This window comes from Peromyscus leucopus, chromosome 12, assembly GCF_004664715.2.
Source record: "Peromyscus leucopus breed LL Stock chromosome 12, UCI_PerLeu_2.1, whole genome shotgun sequence".
Taxonomy (NCBI): Eukaryota; Metazoa; Chordata; class Mammalia; order Rodentia; family Cricetidae; genus Peromyscus; species Peromyscus leucopus.
This window is the reverse complement of record NC_051073.1, coordinates 70934579-70946665: the sequence shown is the minus strand read 5'-3', so window position 1 is coordinate 70946665 and position 12087 is coordinate 70934579. Positions and strand designations below refer to the sequence as shown.

The following is a 12087-nucleotide window of genomic DNA, read 5'->3' as shown; positions in this document are numbered from 1 at the left end:
AGATCTCATTAGTGATGATATAACCAAAGGTAATGAAATCATTAGATCAAGGAGATAGCTGTACTCATATGCTTAGTCTAGCATATTCAACAATATCCGACCAGGCTCAACCAGGAGTCTGTCAGTGGATGAACGGGCATGGGGGTGATGCAGAATGCGTGAACAGTTATATAAAAAATGAACCCGCATCTTTTGTAGCAATATGATTAGAAGTTATGCTCAGCAAAGAGATACAAGAAGGCAAATCCATGTTCTTAGTCATTTTTAACAACTAAAATAAATGAGTCTCATAGAAGAAGACTGTGAGATGGGTTCACTAGAAAATTGGAAGGGTCCTGGTGAGAGGGAGAGCTGATAGGTCAGGATCTTCAAAGTATAGCTAAGATGAAGAGAGCTTTAGGGCTTTACAGCACAATTGCCTTAAAGTCGACCATTTTCTCTGTAGTATTTCGAAATGATTGGGTCCAGAAGTTCTCCACACGTAGGAAGTGTTTAGGTTTGAGAGATGGAACTGGTTCCTACCCTGATTTGGACATTTCCATTTATATACACATGTAAGGTTATCATGTACCTATGAATATACATTAACATGGATCAACCAAAAGAAGTTTGCATGGAACTTACGACTTCCAGAGAAACTGCTCACATCTAAAAGAGCTAACTGGTCAGTGTAGTTGGGGTGGTGGGACCATAACCCACTGAGCTTGTCAGTTTCTTCTGTATTCTTAAAGATGGTTCATCTAGCTACAGGATTCCTTCTATCCAGAATGTGATTTTGTCAAACCTTGGGGAACCCCAAACAAGGCTTTTCACATGCTTCTCGTCTTTCCCCAGACTGTAGCCGGATTGCCATAGGATCTATGAGCCACAAGTCTGAGGGCTTATGTTTGCACTGTCCATTCTATCCATTGGAGGATATATTTTTGCTTTTGCCCAAACCACCTTGATTTTATTCCTATAGTTTCGTGCAAAGTTGTGAAATCTGGAAGTGGAGTCCTCCACTTTGCCCCTCTGTTTTAGCGTTGTTTTGGTTATGCTTAAGGACATCGTTGGGAGACTTTGATTTGGCAATATATAGCTAGTGCTTTGGAAAGTACTGGCTTGGGAAGAATGGAAACCATTCAGATCATTTCTTTAGTCTAAATAGGAGGTAACTGTGCATTAAGTATAATGTTGGTGTGGCAGTAGAGATGAAGAATAGTGAATAAATTAAGAAGAATGTTGAATGCAATTTAACGTGGCTTCCTTGTATTCAGAGCAGATGGCTGGAACAAAAAAAAGGCATTTTTGGTCTGTGGTCGGGAAAAATTGAGCAGAAAGAAACAGAAAAGTAGAGGACAGAGAATGAGGTCAGCAGGTCTGTGGCTAGCATATCTGAGTCAGGTTTTGAGTACTGGGGTATAAATTTAGTCAGGGATGCTCAGCCGATCCAGTGATCAGAAATATGGAACAGGATCAATGAACTCCAAGAGAACAACCAGTCTGTGTTGTTTGTAAATGGCGCACACATTAAGAGTTTCTTTTTTATGGTGCACATTTATGGTTACCATGGTGGCAACACGGCAGTCAGAGGAAAATGGTTGGGGAGAGGGTACAAAAGTGACCTGGTTAAAGGCCATTTCTGGAACATTCTGTGGCTTAGTGTGGCTCAGAGAAATAGTGCTAGATGGTTGCTGCCATGTGTTTGATTTTTGAAGTGACTGTTCTTACTAGGGTTGGAAAGGCTTTGCCTTCATCTCCCAGAGTCTAATGTTCCTGTTCTCCAGCTGAGAGAGACTAATTCACCATCTTGTGTTGTAAACACTCACTCATTTTAACTGATTACACCTCCAATGATTCTCAAATCACTAAAATTACTAATTGCTATTCCTTACACATCAAAGAGTGAATCCTGAATAATTAACCCCAAATAAAATTAGATGAATTGGCCCTTTTAATTAGAGTCCCTGCTGCTGTTTGTTCTGAGCTTCCTTTTCTTACTGTTAAGAGACTTTTAGAATGATTAAAACTGTGTAAGACTTAAACAGCCAGTGACCTTTTAATACAATATAAATCCATGGAAGCAATATTTCAGCTAGCAGGTGGTGAAGTAAATTTTTAGAGCAAGTACCTGTCAGCTCCAGTATTCCTGTGGGGGGAAATGCATGCCAAAAAACAACCACCTTGAAATGAAATGAGTGTCTCTATTTGATTATTTTTATAGCATTTATGCATTTGCTAAGCTTCAGGCTTGATGAAATAAATGGCAGGGTTGAAGGCGAGTGGGTAATGGTTGGCATCATTTTATATAAATAGTAACAAGAATTTCTCAGCAAGAAGAGCTTGAAGTGCATAAGGGATGAAGACCGGAGAGCTGCAGAAGGCTCCTGCCCCTGTAGCCATTTATGTCTGGATTTTCCTGAAGCAGAGGAACGACCACCAGCATGGAGCTTTGTGGGATTTCTGTGCCTCTGGTTGTGGGGCGTGGCTAACCAGCCCATCCATGCTGCGTTCAGGCTGCATTTTTGTTGAAGATCTTTCCCATGTTCCTAAGCATCTACTGGGGACCTCCTCCAATGGTCTTCTTCAGCCTTTGGGAGTTGTAAGAAGGGTCGGTTCTTTATTTTTCCCCTAGAAATTTCAGTTCCTCACCCCAAATCCACCATGGACCATTTTAAAAGTCAGCTTTGAGATAAGGAGAGTTTGGGTCAGAGTACATATTCTATACTCTTTGGCTAGTCATCAAACTGGCACAGAAATCCTCCATCTGTAGCATCAAATGACTGGGTTCATACTATCACTTATTTTTCTTTATAATGTAGAAGTGAAGTTTATCTTGTTATTCTGAAACAATTGCAGACTTTACAGAAACATTAAAAAACTCACGTCAAAGACTCTTAGTTACTTAGTTACTCAATCAAATATTTACAACTTGTGTGATTAGAATAAATCTACCCAAAGCAAGTAGTGAACATATAGAACTTAATAACATGTAGAAATTGTTCGGACTTCATCATTTGCCATCCTAATATGTGGTTTTTTATTTTTTTTTTTTTTTTTTTTTTTTTTTGGCTCAATTGAGAATTGTGTTTCATTTAACATTTCCTTCCTATTTGTAAACTCAGACAGTTGTTCATGGTTATCAATGATGCTTAACTCAGAATACACATATGAATCTCCCAGGATGCTTTGCAAAATACTTGGTTTTTTTTTTTTTTTTTTTTTTTTTTTTACTCCCCAATGCAAAGATTCTGGTTTAAGAATTCTAGAGTGGTTCCTTATATTTCATGTGATAGATTCCAATGCTTATTTCTTCATTAATGTATTCCTGTTCTTAGAACCAAACCAATAATATATGCATAAATGTATTAGTTAGATTTCTGTTGCTTTGATAAAACGTCATGATCAAAAGCACCTTGGGAAAGAAAGAATTGATTTCATCTTTTACCTCTCCATTAAAGTCCATCACTGAAGGCAGTTAGGGCCTCAAGCAAGGATGGAACCTGGAGGCGGAACTGACCCAGGGGCTATAAAGGAATGCTACTCATGGTCTTATTCCTCCTGCTTCTCTGAGGTTGCTTTCTTATATACCCCATGACAACCTGCCCAGGGACAGCATCACCCACAGTGGGCTCACCCCCTGCCTCAAATCAATCATGAATAAAGAAATTCTTCTGCAGACATGCCTATAGGCAAATCCCATGGACACATTTTGTTCAATTGACGTTCCCATTCCCCAAGTAACTCTGGCTCATGTCAAGCTGGCAAAAACCCCAACTAGCACAGCATGTCAACAAAGGTGCATGTGGGTACAGTGGGATAAATAGAAAGGAGAAGCTAAATATCAGGACGAGGAAGAACTGAAGGTGGGCCAATGGCAGAAGTGGTTATACAGGGGTGCATAAAGCTGCTTTCCTAGTTCTAACTCTGTCATGAAGTTTTCATTTCCGTGGTGGGTAAGTGTGTAGCATATACTGAGTTAGTGAAAGTGTAAGCTCTAGTGTGAAACTCTACAGCTTCCACTTTGCATGCCAACTCGAAGTGCATAGAACTTCATTCAACTGCATAGTCTGGGTCTGGTAAATCTTGATGTATGGTGATGGTTTTTATTGGCTACCCTTTGTACAGTAAAGTTTAAAATAAAAACTAAATAATAAAATGTAAAGGTCAGATTGTTTCTACATCCCTAGCTCAGGTGTTTGGGAATTCTGTCTCACCTCCATTTCCTACTTCCTGTTCCATTGCCATCTCTACTTTAGAGGATGAGACTCTTAATCCCAGAAATGCCTTGGGGATTTGTAGGACTTTCTGGATGCCTACTGATAGAGATTTTGTGAACATCTATTCTTTGGTTAGTGAAGAAAAATCCAGTGCCATGAAGATAGTTGCAACCTGTCTGGATGTTGAAATACCCCTAGACCAGATGTTAATTTTGGGTTCAGGACTCCGTCATTACACTTGGCAGACAGACGCATGGTAATTTAAGCTGTAAACAACCTGGAAGAAGTTCAGCAACAGCAACAGCAGCAGCAAAACAAAACTTGAGAGGTCCTTTGAGACTGGCACCATTCCCTGCCTGGGCTGCCAGGGCCACAAAAAACCTCTCATCGGCTGATAGTCTGATAGGTAGTTTTGCTGTATATTTATTTATTTGTTTGTTTGTTTGTTTGTTTGTTTGTTTATTATTATTATTTTTTATTTTTCGAGACAGAGTTTCTCTGTGTAGCTTTGCGCCTTTCCTGGAACTCGCTTTGTAGACCAGGCTGGCCTCAAACTCAGAGATCTGCCTGCCTCTGCCTCCAGAGCACTGGGATTAAAGGCATGCACCACTGCTGCCTGGCTCAATGGTTTCATTTTACCAATAAAGACTCTGGAGCGGGGTTGGAGATTTAGCTCAGTGGTAGAGCGCTTGCCAAGCAAGTGCAAGGCCCTGGGTTTGGTCCTCAGCTCTGAAACAAAAACAACAACAACAACAAAAAAAAGACTCAGGAACCAGATGCTGGGGTGAAAGCCTGCTAGCTCAGAGAGGTAGAGAAAGCACCCAGCTGACCTTCCTCCTCAGCCAGTGTGCAATCTCAAAACCTCCTCAAACTCAAATGTCCCTCCTTTTCCACTTCCTGTGTGTCTCTCTATCCATCCTCCTGACTCTCTCTTACTCTCCATGGTTACTTTCTGTCTACTGGTTGCTTGCTCTGCCTCTTCACCTATAGGATTTTTTTTTTTTGAAGTTGCCTTTATTTATTTATTTAATGCTGAATGCCATTTATTGAAGGAGGGAGGAGGTCTTAAATACAGGCTTACAGCACAATGGGAGAACCCCAGAGGGCAGAAGTTTGCTACTGATGTTTTTTAGTAAAAGGGGGACCTGTAGGATCCTGGCCCCTGTTTTGGGTAACTGTTGCCTTGCTTGCTGACCTTGACCTTGATATCCTCCCTATGCTAATTCCCTGCCAGGTTCTACCCTCCTGAATGCTTAAGGGAAGATCTTTGTCTGTGTATCCTGCATAATGGGTGTTAACAGCTTAGATGCCAGATTGTTTTGCTGTATCTTACATCAGTAATTGGAAAGGACAAAACATGACTCTAGCAGAAATACCTGTGTTCACTCACAGGTCATTTGGGTTTATATGTAATATATAGTTGCTAATCTCTACATACAGCATAGGGAGCACATACTTGGTAAATAGTAGTAATCTGATGATAAATTCTTCATAGAACAGGAAGCAGACCTTCAGCTGTCTCCTTCCTAGTCTAGTAGGGAAAACCAATAGACAGGTAGTTCAACTCAGAGCCGAATTTGTACTGTGGGGTTGGTTCTCAGTACATTGGTGATGGGGATGCTCATCCATAGTCAGAATCAACAGCGGTAAAATGGGTTCAGTTACCCAATGCATTGTGTTGAGAACCCCCCCCCCACTCTATGGCTGCCTTTGAAGAAAGGGAACCTTCTGCTTCAGATGGGTACTACTGTGGATGGCCTGTGTCTAGGAGTATTGGGTAGTTTGGGGAGACCCTTCCAGCATACTAGTATTCACTTGGCAGCTTCTTTTCTGAGCTGTAAATTAAGATCCCCTCCCTCTACTCTTTTGATGTTGAATGAATCTTTTTTCATACCATGACTTTTAAATTTTTATTTCAGTTTTCTTCATGCTGACAATTTCACATTTTAGTATTGGGGCTGAAGGTGTCTCACAAACTGATAGAAGACTAATCCATCAAGTTCAACCCATTGTCCTGCTTATTTTTATTGCCCATATTTGAAAGTCAAAATATATGGATGCAGTTTGTTGTTTGGATAGCAATTACTATGCTTTTGTCAGAGAAGTGACACTTGATGAATTCAATAGTGCATTCAGTTCTAGTCCATTTTTCAGAACCAAATTCTCCTTCACTTCTTATATTATATGAAATCCATTCCATGTTTTCAACTGAGAAAATGAATCCTTTTCAACAAATTGAAACTGCTATGTGATAGAGAAGTAGAGTACGCTCAGTTAGATATAGCACACTGGTGTTCACCTCTGTACAGACAATTTATCTTAATTTAAACAAGAGGGCTGTGGAAGACAGTGACGTCCAGAAAGTCAGTATTAGCTAAATATGGAGGGAGATGGTCCAATCTAAAAGTGGAGAGACGTCATCCTCTTTAAAGATAATACTTCTTCTTGCTTTTAATTTGAGAATCTCAAAGAGCATTTTGAGCTAAGTTATTTGGAAAGATGACAGCACACTGAATTTTAGCTTGGGTAAATATAGTGATGCATTAAAATTAAACCAGGGTTTGAGTAGATTCTGCGATTCATTTCAAAGTATCTTCCTTCTGATTCTTTAAAAATCGCAAGGTTACAATTCCTATTTATTGTATAGAATTAAGTCAAAAGGAGGGGCATACAAAACAGCGTTTGTTATGCCCTAAGCTGTAGGCGAGCTCTCTTTACGTGTAGCCCTGTCGAAAAGCAGAGCCATGCTGTAAGGCTCTGGGGAGCCTGCTCTTCTCTCCCCTCGGTAAGATGTACACGTTCTTCCTATCCTGCCCTCAGACGTTCTGTGACTCACTCCCTTACTCCATTTAAGTTTTTGCCCAAATGCCACTTTGGTGAGGCATTTCTCAATTCTGTTCTTTAAAACTGCGACCTCCTACCACCATCCTACCAATTCCCTTCCATGCCGTATTTCTTCAGCATTTTCATCGCCACTTGACATTCAGCTCGTACTAGCTGTTTCTTTCTTAATCATCCCTCCTTTCCTGATACAGTGTAAATTCTATAGGGGCAACATTTTCCATTTGAACTCTAGAGTCTAGAGCAGTGGTTCTCAAGCTGGGGTCCGATGACCCTTTCTCAGGGGTGGCATATCAGATATCCTGTATGCCAGATATTTATATTACAATTCATAATCGTAGTAAGATTACAGTTCTGAAGTAGCAAAGAAAATAATGTTACGGTTGGGATTCACCACTACGTGAGGAACCGTATTCGAGTGCTGCAGCATATTAGGAAGGTTGAGAACCACTGGTCTAGAGTAATGCCTGGTGCACAGAGGACAGAGTGAATACATAGATGATGGAAGTCGATGAGCACCATCAGCGTGATGGCTCTCCTGCTTTCCAGTGTGCAGTTTCGTGCAGTTCCTTTCCATGCAGTGGTATATGGATGAGTTTTCTCTATATTGCATCATGATGAAGATTCAAACCATGCCTTGTTGCATGCTTCTTTTTTTCCTTTGTCACAGGATCAGTTATTGAGTGTGGATGTCCCTGAATTAAAACCTGTAAATATGATTATGGCTTTGATACCCTTTGCAATGTATTTTAAAGGAATGTTGTAGCTACTATTACTTCTGTTCCTGCTAGGAGCACACATGGCTCTTTATATGCTCATGAATACTTTCATGAGTATCTTTACATCTGTAAGATGTATGTTTCATCTGTATTTTTACACTTATATATATGATGTTTGTAATTGATGGGTGGTAGTTATAGAAACTTACATAATCATATCAAATGTGAATTTCTGATACACCCATATGTGAAAGTAGATGCGAAACAGGGTAATTAGCAAATTTGTCACCTCAGACATGTTTTTCATTAGTAATTTTAACCTTAGTATTTTCCTAAAAATAACATTGTCTACACTGTTGGAGATCTAAGTACCACCAGAATTAGTAATTTATTTAGTTTAACAGAAGAAAACAAAGATGGAAAAAGAATCAAAGATTAGTTCCAGTGTCTTCTCACGTATATCTAAGAGCCCAAAGGGAAGGTTGCCTCGATGGCCACTTACAGCATTGCAGTTGATGTCACAATTTTCTTACTCACAGTGGAGGTTGTGTCCCTGGGAGAGGTATCGTTGCTGTTTTCGTGATGATGAAGACAGACAACCAGGAATGCCCATGATTTCTGTTGATCGTGAGCACTTCCCCAGATGGTCCTCAGAGGAGCTGTACACTCAGTGAGCAGGAATCCCGACACTGCTTAGGAAGGGCAGTGTAGGGACCCAGTCTTTCTGTGGGTCTGTGGGTGATGTGCATACTTTCTCTTCCTACCTCCTTGCCACATCACTTCATTTCAGGAGTCCCCACACTTGCTGAGCTCCAAAAGGTATGCTGTGTTCTGGTCTTTGGAGTGGAGAAGAATGCTCCAGCAACCACTGACCAGTCCAACCCTGAAAGCAGACACTGTGTATGTCTGAAACAAGAGACCCGGGAAAGAGCTCCCATGGGTACTTCTTTCTAGGACTGAGATCCAGGAAGTACAGTGAGTGTTCCACATAGGGAGCTGAGGGAGGAGGGGCACATGCTCATCCTTAGAGTCCCAGAGAAGAGGGAGGGAGAGGAGGAAGACTGAGATTCTCATAGGAGAGTCTGGATCTATGAGTTTGGCAACCTACCCCTGTCTGAAAAAAGCGTGTGGAAAAGCTTCATCTCTAGTAGAAGTTGATACTTTTATTTAGGACAGAGGAGGCTACAGGTTGAGAAGACTCAGAGTGGTTCCTGGAATGAGACAAATCCTTGGTTTTTCTCTTGGCCTGCCATGTCACAGCCCTTTCTGATGGTCTGAATAGCACTGCTCAGCTAAACCTTTGGTAATGGCCTAGGTTCTGCATATACCTGGTGCTCACAGGTTTGTGCCTGTCCACAATCTGTCCAGTGCATCCCCTCCAGTGCATCCCCCTCCAGAGCATCCCCCATCCAGTGCATCCCCTCCGGTGCATTCCCACTCCAGAGCATCCCCCCTCCAGAGCATTGCCTCTCCAGAGCATTGCCCCTCCAGAGCATTGGCCCTCCAGAGCATCCCCATCCAGTGCATTCCCCTCCAGTGCATTCCCCCTCCAGTGCATCCCCCTCCAGTGCATTCTCCCTCCAGTGCATTCCCCCTCCAGTGCATCCCCCCTCCAGGATCTTTGTTGTTTTTACATTGTTTCTCTTTTTAAAAATCAGTTTTTCTATCCCTTTAATCCTTCTAGGGTTACCACCAGCCTGTGTACCTCTATCTATATTTCAGGTTTTTTTAGAGAGATGGGGTAAGGGAGGGGCCTCAGAGACAGAGGGCTGAACGTTTATTATTATTTTTTTGAACCTTTATTTTTTAAATTAATTTTCTGTGACATTTTAGTCTGTTTGTGTGCCTTTCATTCGCCCTTTATGATAAAGATGCCAAGAACTCTGCCAGCTTTGATAGTGTCTGATGGTCTGATAATTTAGGTTGGATTCGAAGGTGCTCAGAATATGCTTTAAAGAGGTTGGAAGACAGGCCCAGAGAGAACACTAGAGTCTAAACTTACGATGGGAATGACCTAGTCATGGTTCATCCTGTAAAACCTTATCCATTCTCGTGTAAGTTAGAAGAGGTTTTTGTGATGATTCATTTTCCTAAATAGTCAGTGGATATTTTTTACGAGGTGTACAACCACACCAGACTCTCTCAGTTCTCGCTGCAAGTTGAGTCCCCTGAGTTTTAAAGAAACACTAGTGCCATACATTCTGTCCAATCCTAAGGGTTCTCCCTGAACCAAATTCATGAGATACGTGTAAGTGGACACGTGTGGTCTTAGGTGGCTTTCTTGGAGATTCCAGTGTGTGGCCAATGGATGGTGGAGGTGTTAGAGGTTTCTGAGTTGTAACTCTAAAATAATAAGGATGTTTAGAAAATTGTTCAAGAGAGAGTCAGAGATGTAGGAAATACAGTAAGTGGCAGAAGTTTTGGAACCTTTGAATCTTGGGGTTCTTTGCAGGAGTAAAGGGTACTTTGCAGAATGCAGTGAAATTTGAAGTATGGGCCAAGAGCTGATGCCCCTGGAATTACCTGGGCTCTTTAGAAATGTAGATTGTGATCCTCCTCCTCCCCAAGAGCTACCAAGTCAGTACCTGTGGGAGTATTACCCAGCAGTCTGCATTTTACAACACCTCTCAGAGGCCCTGATGAACTGTGAGGTTTGAGAAGTGTTTTGATAGAGAGTGAGTGCATGACTGGGAGGGAGATAGGAAAATCAACCCACTGCCAGCCACAGAGGGACAGCCTCCCAGGCTGCATGGCCCTGGGGCCAGTGTCCTCAGCCGCTGAGTGTGGCAGGCTTTAGACCTGGCTGCTGGGAGCTGTCCCTTGGAGTATTTCACTTGGTTTTAAAGGCAGTGGAGACCAGATGTTTCAGAGCCCCTTTGCCTCGCCATCCTTCACAGGACTCCTCTTTCCATTCCTAGACTGACTTTCCCCCCAGATTGCCACATTGTGACACTTTGATATTATCCAAAGTGACTAATTTGGCTATGGAGACTGCTTCCTATATCTGAAATTCAAGAACAGCCACTTACCTGTAAAGAATACTTCAAAATGGAGCATCAAAACTGCATTTTCCAAGGGAGAACAAAAATGCTTTTTAAAATGGTAAAACAAAAACAAAAGCAAAACCAAAAAAAAAAAAAAAAAATCTGGTGTCTTTTTTTTCCCCAACTAAATTCATTTTAAACCCATTTAAAATATTTTATACCATGCCATACAGCTTTGGATGTTTGCTTCAGACATCAGTGGACACATACCTTTTCTCCACATGCATTCTTGTCGGCTGAAGAGGTTGGGGACCTTTTTATATCTTGAGTGTATTGTGCTCAGATATCTGCATCATCTGTGGTCAAGTGTCCCCTCATCTGTCCTGTGGTCATTAGTGTGCACAGTGAAAGCTACATTTCTTCCTGGGTGTGAATCACGCAGTCGTTTATCACCTAGCCAGCTTCTCTTACCCCTGCTGTTGTGTGGAGTCCTATGGTTTCGCTGTGTTGTAGTTGATTTTATTCAACATGACTTGTATGCTGGTATTCTCCTGCCTTACTGCCTGGAGCGGGCTTGTGGTCCAGGTCATACTGTTCAAGGGCGCGATAATACAGCCTCCTTTGCCCTGCCTGTACGTAAGCTTTATTTTAGTTAACTTCCAAAAGCTTGTCTTCCTCATACTTGAACTTCTTCTTATCCTTACATATATACAAATCTTTTCTTCCTCTGCTTGAATAGGATTTTGAATAGGCCAGTTAAAGTCTAATACATTTCAGTATCCCTAGTACCCCCCCAAACTTGCCTAATGTACTTGACCCCATTAGATTAACTGTTATGCCATTTTGAAATATGAAATTTCATAGGCCTTTTGCCCTATGAAAGCAAAGGCTATTAATTAAACCAAAGTTATCTAAGAAAGGCAAATTTCTATATAAGGCAAACAAATTGGTCTAAAACAATCAGAGTAAATTGCCAGCAGGTGTATCTTTTAAAGAGGACTATGAAACGGCCTACCTGTTAACATTTTGTGTGTATTTCCTTTCCGTAGGTGACTTTCTCCCACCCCCACCTCCACCTTTAGATGATCCCGGTACCCTTCCACCTGGCTCTGGACACTTCCCTCCTCCTCCACCACTGGATGAAGGTGCTTTCAAAGTCCAGGTAAGAGCAGTGGCAGAAGTTGGGTTTGTTAAGACATTTGAGGATGCCTGGGAATTCAGTGACGGTTTTGCTGTTGATGAGCATTACCCAGAGTCTATAGAGGACTTTGCAACTTACCAGGAGTTACCATACTGGCTTACACTCTGAAGCCATGGAAAAATATTACCCACTAACTTTATTTT

At 41.6% G+C, this 12087-nt stretch overlaps 1 protein-coding gene across 4 annotated transcripts in view; it reads left to right on the top strand.

Moving 5' to 3' along the window:
• Positions 1 to 12087, top strand: part of LOC114697100 (LIM domain containing preferred translocation partner in lipoma) — a 611216-nt gene that overhangs the window by 269962 nt on the left and 329167 nt on the right. For all 4 annotated transcript variants that reach the window (XM_028875188.2, XM_028875190.2, XM_028875182.2 and 1 more), the window contains one exon: positions 11793 to 11905. In XM_028875188.2, coding sequence (XP_028731021.1) covers positions 11793 to 11905 — 113 coding nt within the window. The remainder of the gene's footprint in view (positions 1 to 11792; positions 11906 to 12087) is intronic.